The sequence below is a fragment of the Grampus griseus genome, assembly GCF_964374135.1.
Source record: "Grampus griseus genome assembly, chromosome: 6".
Taxonomy (NCBI): domain Eukaryota; kingdom Metazoa; phylum Chordata; class Mammalia; order Artiodactyla; family Delphinidae; genus Grampus; species Grampus griseus.
Genome location: NC_139000.1, coordinates 74,507,046 through 74,524,060, shown reverse-complemented (window position 1 = coordinate 74,524,060; position 17,015 = coordinate 74,507,046). Strand labels below are relative to the sequence as shown.

The following is a 17,015-nucleotide window of genomic DNA, read 5'->3' as shown; positions in this document are numbered from 1 at the left end:
AGATTAAAAGTCTTAATTCGAAATCTTTAGGAATAACTGATATATAAAAAGTTATATATTTACATGTGACTTTATATGTCTTAAAACACATCAAATATACCCTATTTGAGAAGTAAAGCTCAAAACTAAATATCTCCCTTCTATTCTTACTTTTTCTAGAAGCAAAAATTGGCAAGGTTGATAAGTGCTAAATCAGAATCATACTCCACACACCCCTCCTAGGCTTGACATATGAAAAGATGATCTCATGTGCTGCCATAGATGTATTATACCAACTAAATAAGTAACAATGGCCACTTTTAGTTTGTTTTTCTCCTGGTTCTTTGAGACATTTTATCACCCACGCAAAACAAATACAAGTATAAAAGGAGACGATACTTTTTTATAAGTAAACTATTTATTTAACTATTATACTATTTAAAATTTCACACTTCAAAGAGGCCACAAAAATTGTAACATTCAAAAATTTTAGGTAAAACTATTCAAGGGTAAGCTATTATTTTTCAGCCGGCATGTATGAAGTTTAGCAGCAAAAGGATATTTCTATAGAGACTTGTAGTTGGTTCAGACTCAGTTTCTGCTCATGCTATGTAGAGCATCCATGATGGTTTTATTATACTCTGCAATCTGCTTGGTCACATTCTTCATAATTGGCCGGTAATCACTCTCTTGACTCTTGGTTGCTATGACTAATTACATGAGTTAAGGGGAAACAGTATCAAAACAAATATTAATCTAATTTTGTGACCCAGAAAGGACCCAAATTGTACTAGTATTTTTCTTATTGAAAACTGAAGATGGCACAAAAAAGCACAATTAGAATAGTTATTAAAAAAAACAGATTAAGCATCAATTGAAATCTTAAAAGGCCAGGCAAAACTTGTTTCAAAAAAGTTCACCTATGGTATAAAATCTTTTTTAGACTTAACATTTCATTCATCTCAATCTTAATCTGGCCATAGAACAACTCAATGTTCAGAAGAACTGTCCTTTAAAGTACTACACAGGATTTCAGGCAAGTCTCTAGACTTCATTCTGTTTCAAAATCACCTACTTTATGTTGCACAAAACCAGAATTCTGGACTTTATCATACTGTGAATGGGAATCTTCTGCTTTTAAAATAAGTTGCACAACCACTGGGAATAAAGCCCTTAAAGCATCTCATCTGGAGGTAAGCTGGGGTCCATGCTGCCCTGAGCTGATGTTCAGTAGTGTCCTAGAGGAGAATCTATGCAATCAGTGAGTCAGGATCTAGTTCTCTAAGCAGAGATGTCTGTAAATAGGTCAAAAGGGGACTAGGAAACAACCTTTGGGGAAATGTTTCTTACAACTCCACAATACTTGTCCGCAGCAGCTGCTTCCTTCTATGTCCATACAAAAAGACAAGCAAGAAGACTGAATATAAGAACTATCTTGATAGAAATAAGATGGGACATAAGTACTATCTTGGTAGATGAAGCTGAATTGGCTGAAACACAGATGAGCTTGAAGGTCAAATTTCTCATGACACTACTTGGTTTATCTCTCCCTTTGCTGCCCAGATATCCAAGGTACAGCATTATAAATAACAACAAATGACTATACATACATACATACATGCATACATACATATACATATATATGGTTATATGTAATTCTCCCAACAACTCTATGAGAAGGAAGTATTAACTGTATTTGAGATGATAAAATTGAGGTTTAAACAATTAAGTAAACTGTCCAAAGTCCATAACCTATAAGTAGTAGAGTCAAAATTTAAAATTAGATCTCCTGACTCTAAAACCTGTACACTTAATCACTATGCTGCACTATGGCTTTGTACAGTCTGCTTTCTATTAGTTTGGTGTATACACACACACACACACACACACACACACACACACACACACAAAATCATAGAATGGAAACTAAGTCTTATTCATTTATTTCCCACATAGTTTAGCCAGTGTTTTGTACATATTAGGTATTTGATGTTGAACTGAATTTCATTTCAGTCTTTAAAGAAATTCCTAAAAAAATCACTCAGTCAAGCTCATTCGCAGTTTTTTAAAGGATACATTCTTTCATCACAAAATTATTTTGCTCATGGTGTTGCCACTTCCTCTCCAAATTTGTAAGCTAAAAACACAAAAGAAAAATGTTAACCAGTGCCCATATTCAAAACAATTATACACCCCTTTGAGATGATAAGAAAAAAAACACCCCCAATTTTAAATCTTTTCAACTCCCTGCATTTTATTGAGATAAAGCCATGATAGACAAAAAAGGAATTTAAAAAAATTAAATAACAGTAATACAATAATAAATACAATGCTGAATTTGACAACAGGTTTACTCTGTTTACTTTAATTGGAAATTATTTATTATACCAATGAACATACCAACTGAAAGACAATTTATGATTTTTCCCTTTCCTAAAAGAACTTAAAACAGAAGAATGGGACATGATAGGAATCTCTCCTTGAAACCTGAAGGTCTAATGCCACAAAAGTACTATATATTCTAATACTGCAAAGGTTCAGCTATATAGGAGAAACTTCCTTATTTCCAGGGCTAAATTTCCTGTCTAATTCCACAGGCTGTGATAAGAGCCGAGCTGCAGTGTGAAGATTATAAGAGGGCTGGTAAAAAGCTGGCATTGTTACAATAATTTCTGCATCAACAGGAAGCTAATGTGGATATTATATTGATGGTTGCTTCCTCCAAAGACAATTTTACTGTTATAGAATTAAATTGTTTTTCTGATTTAATTAACCTTGTAACTCTGGGTTATGGTCTTTCTTTTTTAAGATGCACATAGTTTTTTTCCTAAACAAAGGACAGTCTGAAAAATGAAACATTAAAATAATGTTCTGCCTGGACATTTCCAAGAAGTAATAATCATTTTAAAAAATCTGATAATTGAAACAGCATTATTAATATTTCTTTCTAATCTCATGTTAAAATTATTTTCAGGGCATAAGTTCAGTCTTAATGTAGCATCCATCCCATTGTTTCCTCCAAAGAGATAAATCTAGATATTAGGATGAATCATAACTAATTAATTATATGAACTGTATGTGCTGTGACTTAATGCTACTAAATCAGATCTAGCTTCCCCTGATAGAACCTTGAAGTTAAGATGGACTTAAGGAAGCAGTCAGCACTTTTTGACAATAAATCTCTAATAACCTTTTGCAAAGTCAAGTACCAAATTTTTCCTCTTTGTTTCATACAAAGGGGTGGCCTTATAATGCAGCAGACCCCTTAAGTGCTACATGAATAATGATATAAAAGCAACACTGTGTCAGATGGTCAAATTCCTTCTATATTATACATCTATTTCAGTTACTTGCCTTTAAAGCTCCAAGGATGTTATGAAGCACACATCTGTCTTTTTCTCCCTACAACTTATTTTACAAGTCTGTTATGAGTTCTTTATATGTTTTGGATATTAACCCCTTATGAGACATATAACTTGCAAATATTTACTCCCATCCTGCTTTTTCATTTTGTTGTTTCATTTGCTGTGTAGAAACTTTTTAGTTTGATGTGGACCCACTTATTTATTTCTGCCTCTGTCGTTTGTGCTTTTCGTGTTATAATAAAAAACTTGTTGCCAAGACTAATGTCAAGGAGCTTTTCCCCTATGATTTCTAGGAGTTTTACAGTTTGTTCCAATATAAATGTGTTTAAATGATTTCAAATCAATAACCACTCAAAAAAAAAAAAAGGTCTATTGTATAAATTACAGATCTCAAAAGCCAGTTTTTGAGTAAATAACTGCAAAAGATAGGGAGACCAGGATGTGATTCAAACAGTTGGGATTCACAAAAGGCAACAAATAATACAGAGAAGCATTGTAAGTTGTGGTTTATGTTACAAATTCCTGTACGTGGGGTTACAAATAAGATTAGTACTTAATGTGGGAATAAATGAGGTAGCCACTGACTGGCTCTAAGAAATTGTGTTTGTCAAATGTTTTCCTCTTTAAATCATCCATTCAGTGGAAGAGGAGGGTCAAAAATCCATATGAAATATCAGTATTTTTTCCTATGAACCATAAGACAATGGCCTCATAAACTTTTTCTTATGTTTCTTCTCCAGTATCCATTCCCACTCTAAACAGACTAGGATAATTTTGCTATTCACAAGTCTATATCCAGGCCTGTATATTACAAAGTAGAGACAGAGTAACTGACAAATAAATTTGAAATATGTAAATTAGTGACTTCTAAGTTTTTAGTAGTTGTGGCAAACTCTGATGAGAGTCCACCCCTTTCAAGAAGAATATAAGGTTTGTCTTTTTTTTAAATGGTACATCCACACAATGAAATAGCTGATGCCATAAAAATATCATCAAAAAAAGCGCTTGAAAACACTTAAGAAAACAATTGCTTAAAGAGCATATGCATAGAATGATTTCATTATTTGTAAAAATCAATATAATTAAGGGTGTATAACTGCAAAGGAAAAAAATTTACAAGGATATTATACCAAAATGTTAATGATGGTTGTCTATCATCATCATCATATTACTACACGAAGGAAGAAAAAATTTAACGCATTTAGCATTAATAAATCATAGTTGCAAATTGCTAATGTAGATAATTAGATGTGAGAATGACCAACCTTTAACAGACCACAATTACTGATTTTGTATGACACGCATGCTTCATTTAATCCTCCAACAAATACTTATTGAACACCTATTATGTGCCAACCACTAGCACAGTGCTGGGAAGAAAGTGAGGGAAAGAGACATCATTTCTGCCCTTAGAAAGAGCTCTCAATGCAGAAGACCTTACACCTTGTTCAGGTAATTATCAACAGGATGAGTGATATGAAAAGGGGGCTTGTCTATGCATCCTGTGTAATAATCAGAGATGTAAATAAAGAAATTCAAGAACATTACTGCTCTTTATAGCATTATTTGAATAGTTTGAAAACAAGAAATAACCTAAATGTCCAACAATTTGGAATTGACTCAGTAAATTATGCTATATCCATATAGTCAAATATTATATAGAACCATATTTTTACAAAATCTACTGACAAGGGAAAGTATTTATGATGTATAGTTAATAATGAAAAACAAGTTTCCAAATAATAGGTACAATATGGTACCAGTTCTATAAATATACAGAAATAAATGTGTATGTATGTACATGTATAAACTAAGTATACACATAACATAGAAATATAGACTAGAAATATCTGTCTTCATATACACAGAATCATCTCCTGGGTGGTGGGATGTTAGTCATTACGGCTCATTTTTGTTATCTGCAGCATTTATGTATTAGCAAAGTTTCTGCATTAAAAACACTTTACTTTTAAAATTTTTAAAAGCCATTATCATAATGGCTGTGCCCAGAACAGTGCCTAGCATAGAGTTGGCCTTCGATATAAGTTTACAGAAGTCAGGAAAGCAGGAGTAAAGTCATTCTGAGTGGAGACTATACAGAATCTAGTTATCTTCAAAGCCAGAAAATCTGGAAGGTAAATAAAGCAGGTGAAAAAAAAAAAGGAATGGATTGCTTTGGGAGTGAAAATATAGATCAAGAGAACAGGCCAGATAGCCTAAAAACAGAAATGAATTTCAGTCTTATTTTTTTCTTTTTACCTGAGAATGTGTCTCGTTTTCTTGCAATTGTGTTTTTAGCGTCTCATATTCTGTGTTTAGTTTCTGAATTAGTTTTTTAAAGGCATTTCTGCGGGTTGATAATACTGTTCTCTCCTGATGCAATTTCTAGATAGATCCAAACAGAAGTAAGCAACAGGCTTTAGCAGATACCTAGTAAACCAATATAAACAGCATTTGACTTAAACAATTTCAATAATATTCTGATAAAATTCTACCAAGGCTATAATTACTCTAAAACCTGTTTGTAAAAATATCCTTTTAATTATAATAAGCTAAATTAATATTAACTATATTAATAATAACTTATTAGGGCTGTCATGTGTTTGTACTCCACCAGATTTACTTTATTTTTAAATTTTTTTGTAAATTTATTGATTTAATTTATTTATTTTTGGCTGCATTGGGTCTTCCTTGCTGCACACGGGCTTTCTCTAGTTGCAGAGAGCGGGGGCTACTCTTTGTTGCGATGCACGGCCTTCTCTTTGCGGTGGCTTCTCTTGTTGCAGAGCACGGGCTCTAGGCGCGCGGGCTTCAGTAGTGGTGGCTTGCGGGCTCCAGAGCACAGGCTCAGTAGTTGTGGCGCACGGGCTTAGCTGCTCTGCGGCATGTGGGATCTTCACTGATCAGGGCTCAAACCTGTGTCCCCTGTATTGGCAGGTGGATTCTTAACCACTGCACCACCAGGGAAGCCCCAGATTTACTTTAAATTAATGTAAATGGCAATGAAAAGCCGCTGAGAAGTCTTAAGTACAGAAATATCGTAATCAAATTTGCATTTAACAAAGTTTATATTTGAAGTACACTATTACTTGCTTTTCAATGTTTGTCTTTTGTTTTGAAACTTAAATCATTCTAAATTCCTACTATATATGTAAACTTCTTTATTTTTTCTTAGATTATATATCAAATAGTCAATTGAAAATAATAAATTTTTAAAAATACATATATTATTAAATTTAATCAAGAAAAAACCAACTTGAATTACAATTTCATAGAACTGTTACCATTTACCTTTTTCTTTTCTTCACCTGATGATTTTAAAGCTGGCAAATCATTATATGTTTCCAGATCAGTTATCATTTGCTTAATTTTGCTTTTTAGAGACTGTTGTTCTTCAGTCATTTTACTTTCCAGTAGCTCCATTTTTTGTAGATCCAACTGTAGACGCTGACTATCTGAAACGCAGGAAGATTCAAGGCCATAATTAGTCGAAATTTTATTCCTTACACAAAAGGAAATGCAATCATTAAAAATCATGCATTTTTTTACAAGAGTATCTGCACAAGAAACATGCATTCACTGCAACTAGTGAGACAATACAAAGATAATTTTTTAAAAAATTACTTACCCCCCAGGTAACCAACATAAACTGATGTATATTAATCACATTTGTCTCCATTCTCATACAAACATGTAAGAACACACATAGTTCTTTTTCTTACTTAATAATATATGAGATAAAGATTCATCATTTTTAATATGTGCATGACATATACACACAGTTATGTGGAGAAAAAAGCAAGTTATGAAACGTTATGAGCAAAATTTTATAAGTACCTATATAGTCAGTTCTCATTATTTGTGGTAGTTATATTCCGAAAAGTCATTGTAAACACTGAGTTAGCAAATACTGAACTCCTATGGGAAATACAGGATTAGGTTTCTGTGAGTCTCTGGTCACGATACTTTTATCAACTTTGATGATACTTTTATCATCAAACTAATACATAACCTTGTTTTCTGTATGTTTCTCTTTAAATATGTTATTTAATATATATTATTGATTTGTTAACATTGAACTCAAGGCCAACTTATGCCTCAGTGAAGCTTATATAACTGACATATTTTCTCTGTAAGGCACATCACAGCCTTGCGCTTAGGAACACTAGCCAACACTTCAGCACTATACTTGGGAGCCATTTTGAATAGCAAAGCACTAGCAAAAACACACAAAAGTGTGGTTTAAAAAAAAAAGTGACATTAAATAATCTACCATGAAAAGGATACTTGTTTATAGTATGAGAACTAATGCAGGAAGGCATAGTGCTGCCTTAATCAACCTCCATTGGGAACTCGAGCATTCAAATGTTTCAAATTTGAATTCCAATTTTTCACCTCTGCGTGTGTTCACAAATGACCATGAAAGTGCTGCAAATATGAATTTGGGGTTACAAATTAATTTCAGTGAGAGAGCAAGTTTACAAATACAGACTCCATAAATAATGAAAATTGCCCGTGTGTGTGTGTATGCGTGTGCGCGATTCTTTCTTTCAAAAGTATTGAGCATCTACTATGTGCCAGGTGCTGAGGATATAATGGAAATCAACAGAGACATCATTGTTTTTACTCGAGGAGCTATATTCTAGAGGTTAAATTAGGAAATTAAATAAGCACTTACAGTAAACTGGATAACTACTATGAAAAGAGTAATACAGGGTACCACAGAACATGTGGCATTGGTCAAAAGAATTCTCTAAGACATGCCTTTTAACTAAGGCATTAAGGATTAGGAATCAACCACACAAAGGAAAAAGTGAGTGTTCCAGAGAAAATAATCAACATGTGCAAAAATGTCTAGAGGTAAGAAAGCATGAGGTAAAGTCTAAAAGTCTAGAGGTAAGAAAGCATGGTACCTTTGCGCAAATAAGAGAAGTATGACTAGAACCCAAAGTTCAAAGTGGATGGTGGTAGGAGAGAAAACTGAAAAATTGAAGGATTTCAGTTCATGAAGGGCTTAAGTCAAGACAGGGAGTTGGGACTTTATGCTAAGGGCTATGGCAAGTCATCAATGAGTTTCAAGTAAGAGAGTAACATAATTAAATTTTAGAAAGTTCTCTCTAGTTGCCATGTGGACAATTAATCGAAATAGCATAACTATGTGCAGGAAGACCAGTTAAGTGTTGATTCAGTGATCTAGGCAAGAAATCTTAGACTGGTGGGGATTTTTTTTTCATTAAACAATATTTAGGGACTTCCCTGGCAGTCCAGTGGTTAAGACTTCACCTTCCAGTGCAGGGGGTGCAGGTTAGATCCCTGGTAATGGAGCTAAGATCCCACATGCATCACGTCCAAAATACCAAAACATAAAACAGAAGCAATATTGTAACAAATTCAATAAAGACTTTAAAAATGGCCCACATCAAAAAAAATCTTTTAAAAAACCCAGTATTTATTAAATAAATGCTTTCTATGTGCCAGGCAAATAGAAAGGCATGGGGAATATAGCAACGAACAAAGAACTTATATTCCAGTGGAAAAAGACTATATATATAAAATATACAGTTATGTCAGATAAAAATAAATGAAGAAACAGTGCAGGAGAGATCTGGAGGGACTCAAAAAAGATTAGGCATTTGGGATTAACAAAACAGGCAATCGACCGGATACAGTAGTTGAGCGAGAGAAAATGCGGAATCCCGTTTCCAACTTGAATAAATGAGTGTATGGGAGGGTAGGTAGAGGGACATATAAATTTTTGTCTGTTGGAGGGATTTATGATACACTGAAGTCGATTTAGGATTTGTTGAGTTTGAGATACCTTGGAAACATCCAAACAGAGATAAGTAAAGATGTCCATATATAGAAATATGGGTCTAAAACCCAGAGGGAAAAATGTGAGCTCTGAAGATACAGATTCTGAAACCACCAGCATAGAGATGGCACCTGAAGCAATGGGAGTGGTTCAAATCATCAACAGAAAAGGATTCATGACTGCACCTATAAGAATACCAAATTTTTAAAGAATAAATTAACATGAAGGATCCATATAGAATAAGAAATGACCAAAGAAATAAGAGAAAAATCAGAAGTCATGGGGAAAAGATATTTCAAGAATAAAGAAGTGGTTTGTAGTACAGAATATTACTTAGAGATTAAAAGAAAAAGATGGCAAAATATGTGTTGAATTTACTGACCAGGAGAACCTGGATGTATCTTCTGAGAACAGATTTCACAGAAAGAAATGGAATCAAGAGTGAGAGGAAGGTTTTAAGAAATTTGACTGTGAAACCTTTGAAAGAGAGGGATAATAGCTGGGCAGAGAATACTCGGAAAAGGCTTTTTATTTTTTTCCAAGATGTGATAAAATACGGAAAAAAGACTAAAAAGATACCAAAATTTTAATAGTAATAAACTTTTGATAGTGGGATTGTATTTTTAGTTTTTATTTATGCTTGCTTATATCTCCTAAATCCTCTATAATGAATATGAATTCCATTTATAATCAGAAAACAGTATTTTTAAAAATATTCCATTCTGGTAGGATTATATAATACCTACCTTCTCTATTTCAGAGACTTCTTAACTTTGTGATGCTGGCTTTAAAGGTCTCTTTTTTAAAGAGCAAGAAAGGTTTAAGAGGAAACCAACATTACTGAGAACCTGGAATGTGCCTGGCTTTATATATTATCTGATTTACTTTTCCTAATAGCCCTGGGCAAGGGTAAATTTTATTATATGAGGAAACTAAAGCATAGAAAGGTAATTACTGCCCAAGGTCAACAGCCAGTCAAGCTTTGGTGCTGAGTGATATTGTTATCACGTTTATGAAAGGTTCATATTTTACAATAGCAAATGTTACTTTATGATCCAAAGATGCCTCAATGAGCAACAGTGAGTTGTGGGAAGAGGAACAGTAACACTTGGTCAATTTTGCTACTTCAGGCTTCTTTCCCCAGGCCCCATCCTTTGTTCTGCTTTCCTTATAGATACCAAAATAAAATCTGATTTCAGCTAACTCAAAAACAGATACTAAAATGGAATTGAAATATATATCCTGTATATTTAGATGAAGAAATCTGGATTCAAACCTGCCTTGGCCAGTTTCTTCTCTTCTGTGTTCCCAGGAATAGGCATGGGAATAACCCAATACATCCTGTAGTTACTTATTTGTAGAGGCATACAGTGATGCATTGTCATCTTAGAACATTTTACCTTCACTTTTCCTCTAGTTTAAAGTAGGAATATGAATACCCTCAAAAAAATAGTGGTATTTCAGAGTGTCAAAAGCCAAATATGAACATCTTCCTTAAATTACTTAGATTTAGGGGTAGATTTTTATATTAAAGTAACATATTTCAGAGTAAAATACAAAATTCACAATGATTTTTATGATAAAATTTAATCTCATAGTGGGATATATTGTACCCTGTGTATACATATTATTTTTCTCTGGCTCCTTTTATTGTTTTTTCTTTATTGCTGCATTTCAGCAGTCGGATGATGACGTGCTTAGGTAAGGAATTTTTACATTAACCCTGTTTCAGTAGTCAGATTAGGATTTGGTTAGAGTTTATACATAGATTTTTGGCACTCCTTCTTACCAGGATGTCTCTCTTATACAGGGCAGGCAATGAGTAAGTAAGTTGGTTTCTTCATGTAAGATTTAGCAAAATTTACTTGGACTTAATAAATTTAAGTTTTATTACCTATAAAGATTCTCTAATGGAAAAATCAATACAAAGCTGCTAATTATTAAACCTTCCTCTTCTACCTATGAAATCAGAAAGATTAAAATATACCTGGAAGGTGACATTATAATAAAAATGTCATGTTCAAGAATCGAGCAACTCTCTACTTATGAATATAACAAAAATCACATAGAGTATAAAATACCAAATAGTAAAACAAAGCTTCAAAAGACATTGATTTAAGAAAGGAGGTTGGGGCTTCCCTGGTGGCGCAGTGGTTGAGAGTCCGCCTGCCAATGCAGGGGACACAGGTTCATGCCCCGATCCGGGAAGATCCCACATGCCGCAGAGCGGCTGGGCCCGTGAGCCATGGCCGCTGAGCCTGCGCGTCCGGAGCCTGTACTCTGCAACGGGAGAGGCCACAACAGTGAGAGGCCCGCGTACCGCAAAAAAAAAAAAAAAAAAAAAGAAAGGAGGTTGTTACCAACCAAATTTGTCCTAAGTTGGTATAATTAAATGTGAACATTTCCCTCTGTCTCTTTAAAGAGTCTTAAGACTCAACCACATTGACTATATGTTATTTTAAAAGATATATCAATATATGGACTGAAATGTTGAGAGGGTTTTGTTTTATTGGATTAATATTTCTACTAGGGTTGGAAATAGTTAAGTTGAGAATCAAAGTGCTGAATCAAAGTCACTGAAGCTTATGGTGTTTCAATGCTCTAAATAGGAAATGTACTTACTTTGTATATTTTGGCTGTTCGGTGAAAAGTTATATAAATCTAACTACAAGTTTAATTTAAAGATATATTAGGGAAATACATTTTTAAACTATATATACTGCTTTTTCTAGAGAAAGGGAGAAAACGGTTGGTTGGTACAGGGTAAAGTTTATCTTCCTTCAACCGCAGGACCCCATGAAAAGCTAAAAGCTTCTCCAAGAGAAGAGACAGGAAGAGGATGCAGACTAGTTCCTTCTGATATGCTATGAAGTTGCAAAGTTTACCAAGTAGTGTGTACATAGTAGCAAAACTCAGAAGGAACCACTTTGACCTGGGGAAATGTTCCTGAAATATTCTGCCATCAGCGCATTTGTTTATTCCCTGGAGCTTCCTTTCCAAAAATATAAATAAAAACTATTGCTGACAGGTTCCTTGTCTCTTTACTCATGCAGTTTATCAGTGTATCTTAACCTTCTTTTTTTTCATTACTGTCTCCCTAAGGAGCCTTTTGTAGACTATTGTTTTCACAGTCACCTCCCATGAATTTTTTATATTACGGATGTATATCTGTTTATGTACAGTGACCTTTTGGAGGGCCACACACCTTTATAGTTAGTATATAAAATTTTTTTACCCTCCCCCCAAGAAGTAATTTTGCCCCCTTGGGAGTGATATTGCTCCATTAAGAAGCACAGAGTACACTAAGAAAATCAGGTGAGTTCCAATTTTAACTTCAAGGGTCAAAGGGAGGCAGTTCACAAAAGGGGAATGTAAAATTCATTATCTCTGAAAGATGAACCAGAATATTATAAACCTCTTATGGTGATTTCCAGATAGAAAAAGTTTCTTGTGGGGGATGGTATTAAGAGAGGAAAAACAATTTATACGCTTGGCTTAAATTAACACTTCAAAATAACTGACTAAATGAAATTAATTGTAGGGGTCAGATAATTCAAACTTTAAAAGGGAAACTTTCAGTAAAATCCTTATCATAGTAACAAACCAGATTTTTATCTCCATTGAAGCCAGTTCTCATTCTTTTTTAATTCTACATCTCTGGAGAAGACTAGGTTTTTAAAAGAAATGTAAACACAAAGTATAAAAGTATGAAAGGAATACAAAGTCCTGATTATTGAATTCATTTCCCGGTATTGATATTTACCCTTTTAAAAAATGTATGTTTCTCGACAGCCATTATACAAAGGTAGCTTAAAGGAGGCAAAAACTTGTTGAATTAGTATTGACCTTAGAAAATGAAAAATTTAAAACTATGGTCTAAAACACAAAACAGAAGTTTCTTAGATGAAATAATTAAACATAAAATTCTTCAGCTTATAGAAAAAAGAAAATAAAGATGTAAAAACACTCATAGTTGTATACATCCAAAATAATTGAAAATGGGATCTTGAAGAGATATTTGCACACTTATGTTCACTGCAGCAGGATTTCACAATAGCCTAGAGGTGGAAATAACCTAAATGTCCACCAACAAATGAATGAATAATGAAAATGTGGTATGTACATACTACAGAATATTATTCAGCCTTAAAAATAAATCCTGTCACGTGTCACAACACAGATGAACCTTGAGGACATTATGATGTGAACTAAACTGGTCACAAAAAGGCAAATATTGCCTGATCCCACTTATATGAGGTATCTAAAATAGTCAAACTTTTAGAAATATAAAGTAGAGTGTGGTTAGCAGGAGCTCAAGAGGAGGAAATGGGGAGCTGCTGTTCAATGGTATAAGTTTCAGTTCTGCAAGATGAATATGTTCTAGAGATCTGTTGCATTAACAATGTGTAGATAGTTAACACTACTATACTGTACACTTACAGATAGTTAGGATGGTAAATTTCGTGTGTTTTTTATCACAACTAAAAATATACTCATAGTTAAACCAACAGTAGGTATAAATCAAATTTAGAATGCACCTACTCCACTTACGTGGAATATAATTCAGATATACAAATAAAACTATGGCAAACAAACTTTAAGCAAATCTGGGCAGATAAAATAAATGTACAGAATGACAATTTTCCACCTATATCATCAATTTAAATTCAACTGCATATTAACAGCGTTCAATATGCATTTGTGGATTCACAGTCCTTTATATAAAACTCCTAGGCAGTTGTGTTTTAGAATGCAGAATTCTTTGAATTTTAGAAAAGTAATATAGTGTATATACTGATTATTATATAACTCCCATGACAGGGTCTGAGGCAGCACCCGACATCAAGTAGATAAATATACTTCTGCAGCAAAAAGTATGAACAGTCACACTAGGTAGGATAATTAAAAAGCCTCATGTCAGTTCAGGTCAGGTTAGGTTTTGCTGTAAAGAGCTTTTTTAGATTTGGGGATTCCAGATAAAGGGATATTATGGAAACTATTCCATTTTGGGAATCTTTAAACATTTTTAAGTTAGCAAATAGCGTCTTCCTTCTCCATGATCTCACAACTGCCAGAGTAATTTCCAGTAGATAAATAAAACATAGCTAATTCAAAGTCACCATACACCATAATAGTTAGAATCCACCACTTCAGAAAACCAAAGATACTATACAAATTTTGACTTGACTTTATCCTAGGCTCTTTAAGCTCAATTATATTTGTTTCTAATCTCTACCTGCACTATCCAAATGGCAGCCACTAGCCACATATGACTTTTGAGCACTGGAATGTGTCCAGTCCAAGTTGAGATGGGCTGTAACTGTAAAATCTCATTGATCATTTTATATTGACTACATGTTGAAATGATAATATTTTGAATACACTGGGTTAAATATAATATATTATTAAAATTCACCTGTCTCTTTTTACTTTTTTAATGTGGCTACTAGGCAATTCAAAATATGTATGTGGCTGGCATTACATTTCTTTTGGACAATGCTACTCTAGTCTCATGTTAGTCATAATGGCTGAAACTATAATTAAAACATTACCACCTCTAGGATACCTCTCTCCTAACTACCCAAGACCACAGTGGATATGAGCCCTGTGCACGTCCATTGCTCCTTATCCTTCTATCTTAACACTGTTTCAATTACACTTCAATTGTTTGTTTGGCATTCCACCAGATTGCAAGTTTCTTGAGGAAACAGACTGGATTTTTTTTTTTTTAATCCCTGTATACTCAAGTTACAGCAAAGGTATAAAGCAAATACTCAATAAATGTTAAATGAGTGAGAATATCCCAATGAATTACTATTAAGTTGATATGAAAAGTCACAAAAAATTCTGAGCCTATGAATGACTGCAGCAATAGGCAGTCATAAATTATATCCTCAGTCTTTCAAAAAAAATCAAAGAGAATGACATTAGATTTTAAAAGTTCCAGTTTGTTACAGAAAAAAAGGATATTAAAATCTAGGTTGTTTCCTCACCTGAAGTCAGATTCCTAGCCGTACTTTGTGATTTCTGCATTTCAGTAGATTTAAAATTGAGATCATCCTGCATCATCTTCAGCTCTTGATTGGTGATAGAGGATATCTGTTTCATACGATTTATATTCTGTATTTGCAGAGACATAAAAGTGGAAAAAATTCCACTGATTTAACTTTCCAATAAAACTCTTGAAAATGCTGCTAAAGGACTGGATGTTTTGAAAGGGTATTCTTTTTTGAAATACATCATTCATTATATATATATTTTATAAAAGAATACAGTGAGATTCAAAGTGGTTTTCTCAATAAGGAGAGGTTAAATTAAAATTCAGAATTGTTTCTTTTACATTTGCTTTATTTTACTGTAGAAAAAATTCAACTATTCTATTTTAGGAACTGACTGGATTTTTAAAACACTTAGAATATTGAAAAGAGACCACGCATTTTTCCTCCTATGGTACCACACAATAGTAGCTGCTCAATAAATGTTTTTTGAGGAATCAAGATACTCATTAGGTATCCTGTACTCTTACATAATAGTGAACCACTGCAGTTTTTGAGTTGTATTGAGAAAGGTAATCACAGTAAAAATAATGAAGACACTAAGACAGGTACATGGTACTTACTCGACTACAGTGCTCCAAGAGTGCAACAATGTTGGCTTCTATCTGTGCCTTCCTTTCCAGTTCCTGGTTCTTAGTTTCCTCAAAAGTCTCAATAAAGGCTGCCAATTGAAAAATATGATGAGATGCTACTGCTGATATAGCTAAACACTACATAAGCTCTGATTTGTAGGTGTGAAAAGTACTTTTTAGAAATTCAAGGCAAATTTTAAACTATCACTGTTTAATTTTTTATTAACCCAAGGGTAATTAAACTACTCAATAAGAACATTTCTACATACTTTCAGCTTTTTAAAGTTTGTTATGACCTTAATATAAATAAACTAAAAATTTATAAATTCAGGCTCAGAAGTAACAGTTGATAAAATGGAGATGAGAATAAATCCTATGTTTTTACACTAGGATCTCACTGATACACCTACAATTAACATCTATAATTAGCCACTAACTTTATTTTGGAAAATATTACTAACTACCTGCAAATTGAGTATTTTATAATGCCAAATTAGTCTCAACTAAGTAAGTTTAGTAATTTATTGTTACAAATAAATATTCTAAGAAATCCTCCCTTTTCTTCTCTAACATAGAATTAGTACATAATTTGTTATTACTTACATTCTTAAAATATTTCTATGGATCTTCCAAAAATTAACTTAAAATAATTTTACTATTAGCATGAAACAACAAATTAATTCTGAGATAATTTTTGGTACTTGCTGAGATTTTAAAGAAATCTTGGGATATCGTTAAGCCAGAGTTGGTAATTACTGCTTTATGACATGTTTCTATGAAGGTAACAATCGGCCTCAGACCTATAAAAATGTCAGATTTTTAAAAAATAATAATTTAAAAAGGAAACCAGTAATTGTTAATATAGTCAATTTTGATAAACTTATGAATGTACAACATAAGTTTAAGTGAAGATCTATTTACAAAGTCAAATTCAGATTTTTTTTTCAGATTTTTTAAAAAAGTGAATAAGAAGCTACAATAGAAGGCTACTAAAGCTTCAGTCAGTAATAGAACCAAGAAACAAAATCAGAGGTGAGGGCTAATAAATAATGAGATAAGTACTATGAAAAGCTTAAAAAAAAGGTGAAAGATATTAAAGGTGAAGCATGTGAAAGAGAACATTCAACAATCAATGAGTGGTCTATAGATTATACAGACTATAAATGTACGTATTAGCTTTAGAATCTATCCCTAACATACAGTCATACACATACATACACATGTACAAAAT

General features: G+C 33.2%; 1 protein-coding gene across 2 annotated transcripts in view; it reads right to left on the bottom strand.

The window, feature by feature from the left end:
• Window positions 1-430: 430 nt before the first annotated feature.
• Window positions 431-17,015, bottom strand: part of IFT74 (intraflagellar transport 74) — a 77,503-nt gene continuing 60,918 nt past the window's right edge. For both annotated transcript variants that reach the window (XM_082656079.1, XM_082656080.1), the window contains exons 15-20: window positions 15,776-15,873; window positions 15,150-15,276; window positions 6,636-6,799; window positions 5,604-5,729; window positions 2,056-2,116; window positions 431-689 (exon numbers count right to left, since the gene is read on the bottom strand). In XM_082656079.1, coding sequence (XP_082512205.1) covers window positions 571-689; window positions 2,056-2,116; window positions 5,604-5,729; window positions 6,636-6,799; window positions 15,150-15,276; window positions 15,776-15,873 — 695 coding nt within the window. In that variant the 3' untranslated portion in view covers window positions 431-570. The remainder of the gene's footprint in view (window positions 690-2,055; window positions 2,117-5,603; window positions 5,730-6,635; window positions 6,800-15,149; window positions 15,277-15,775; window positions 15,874-17,015) is intronic.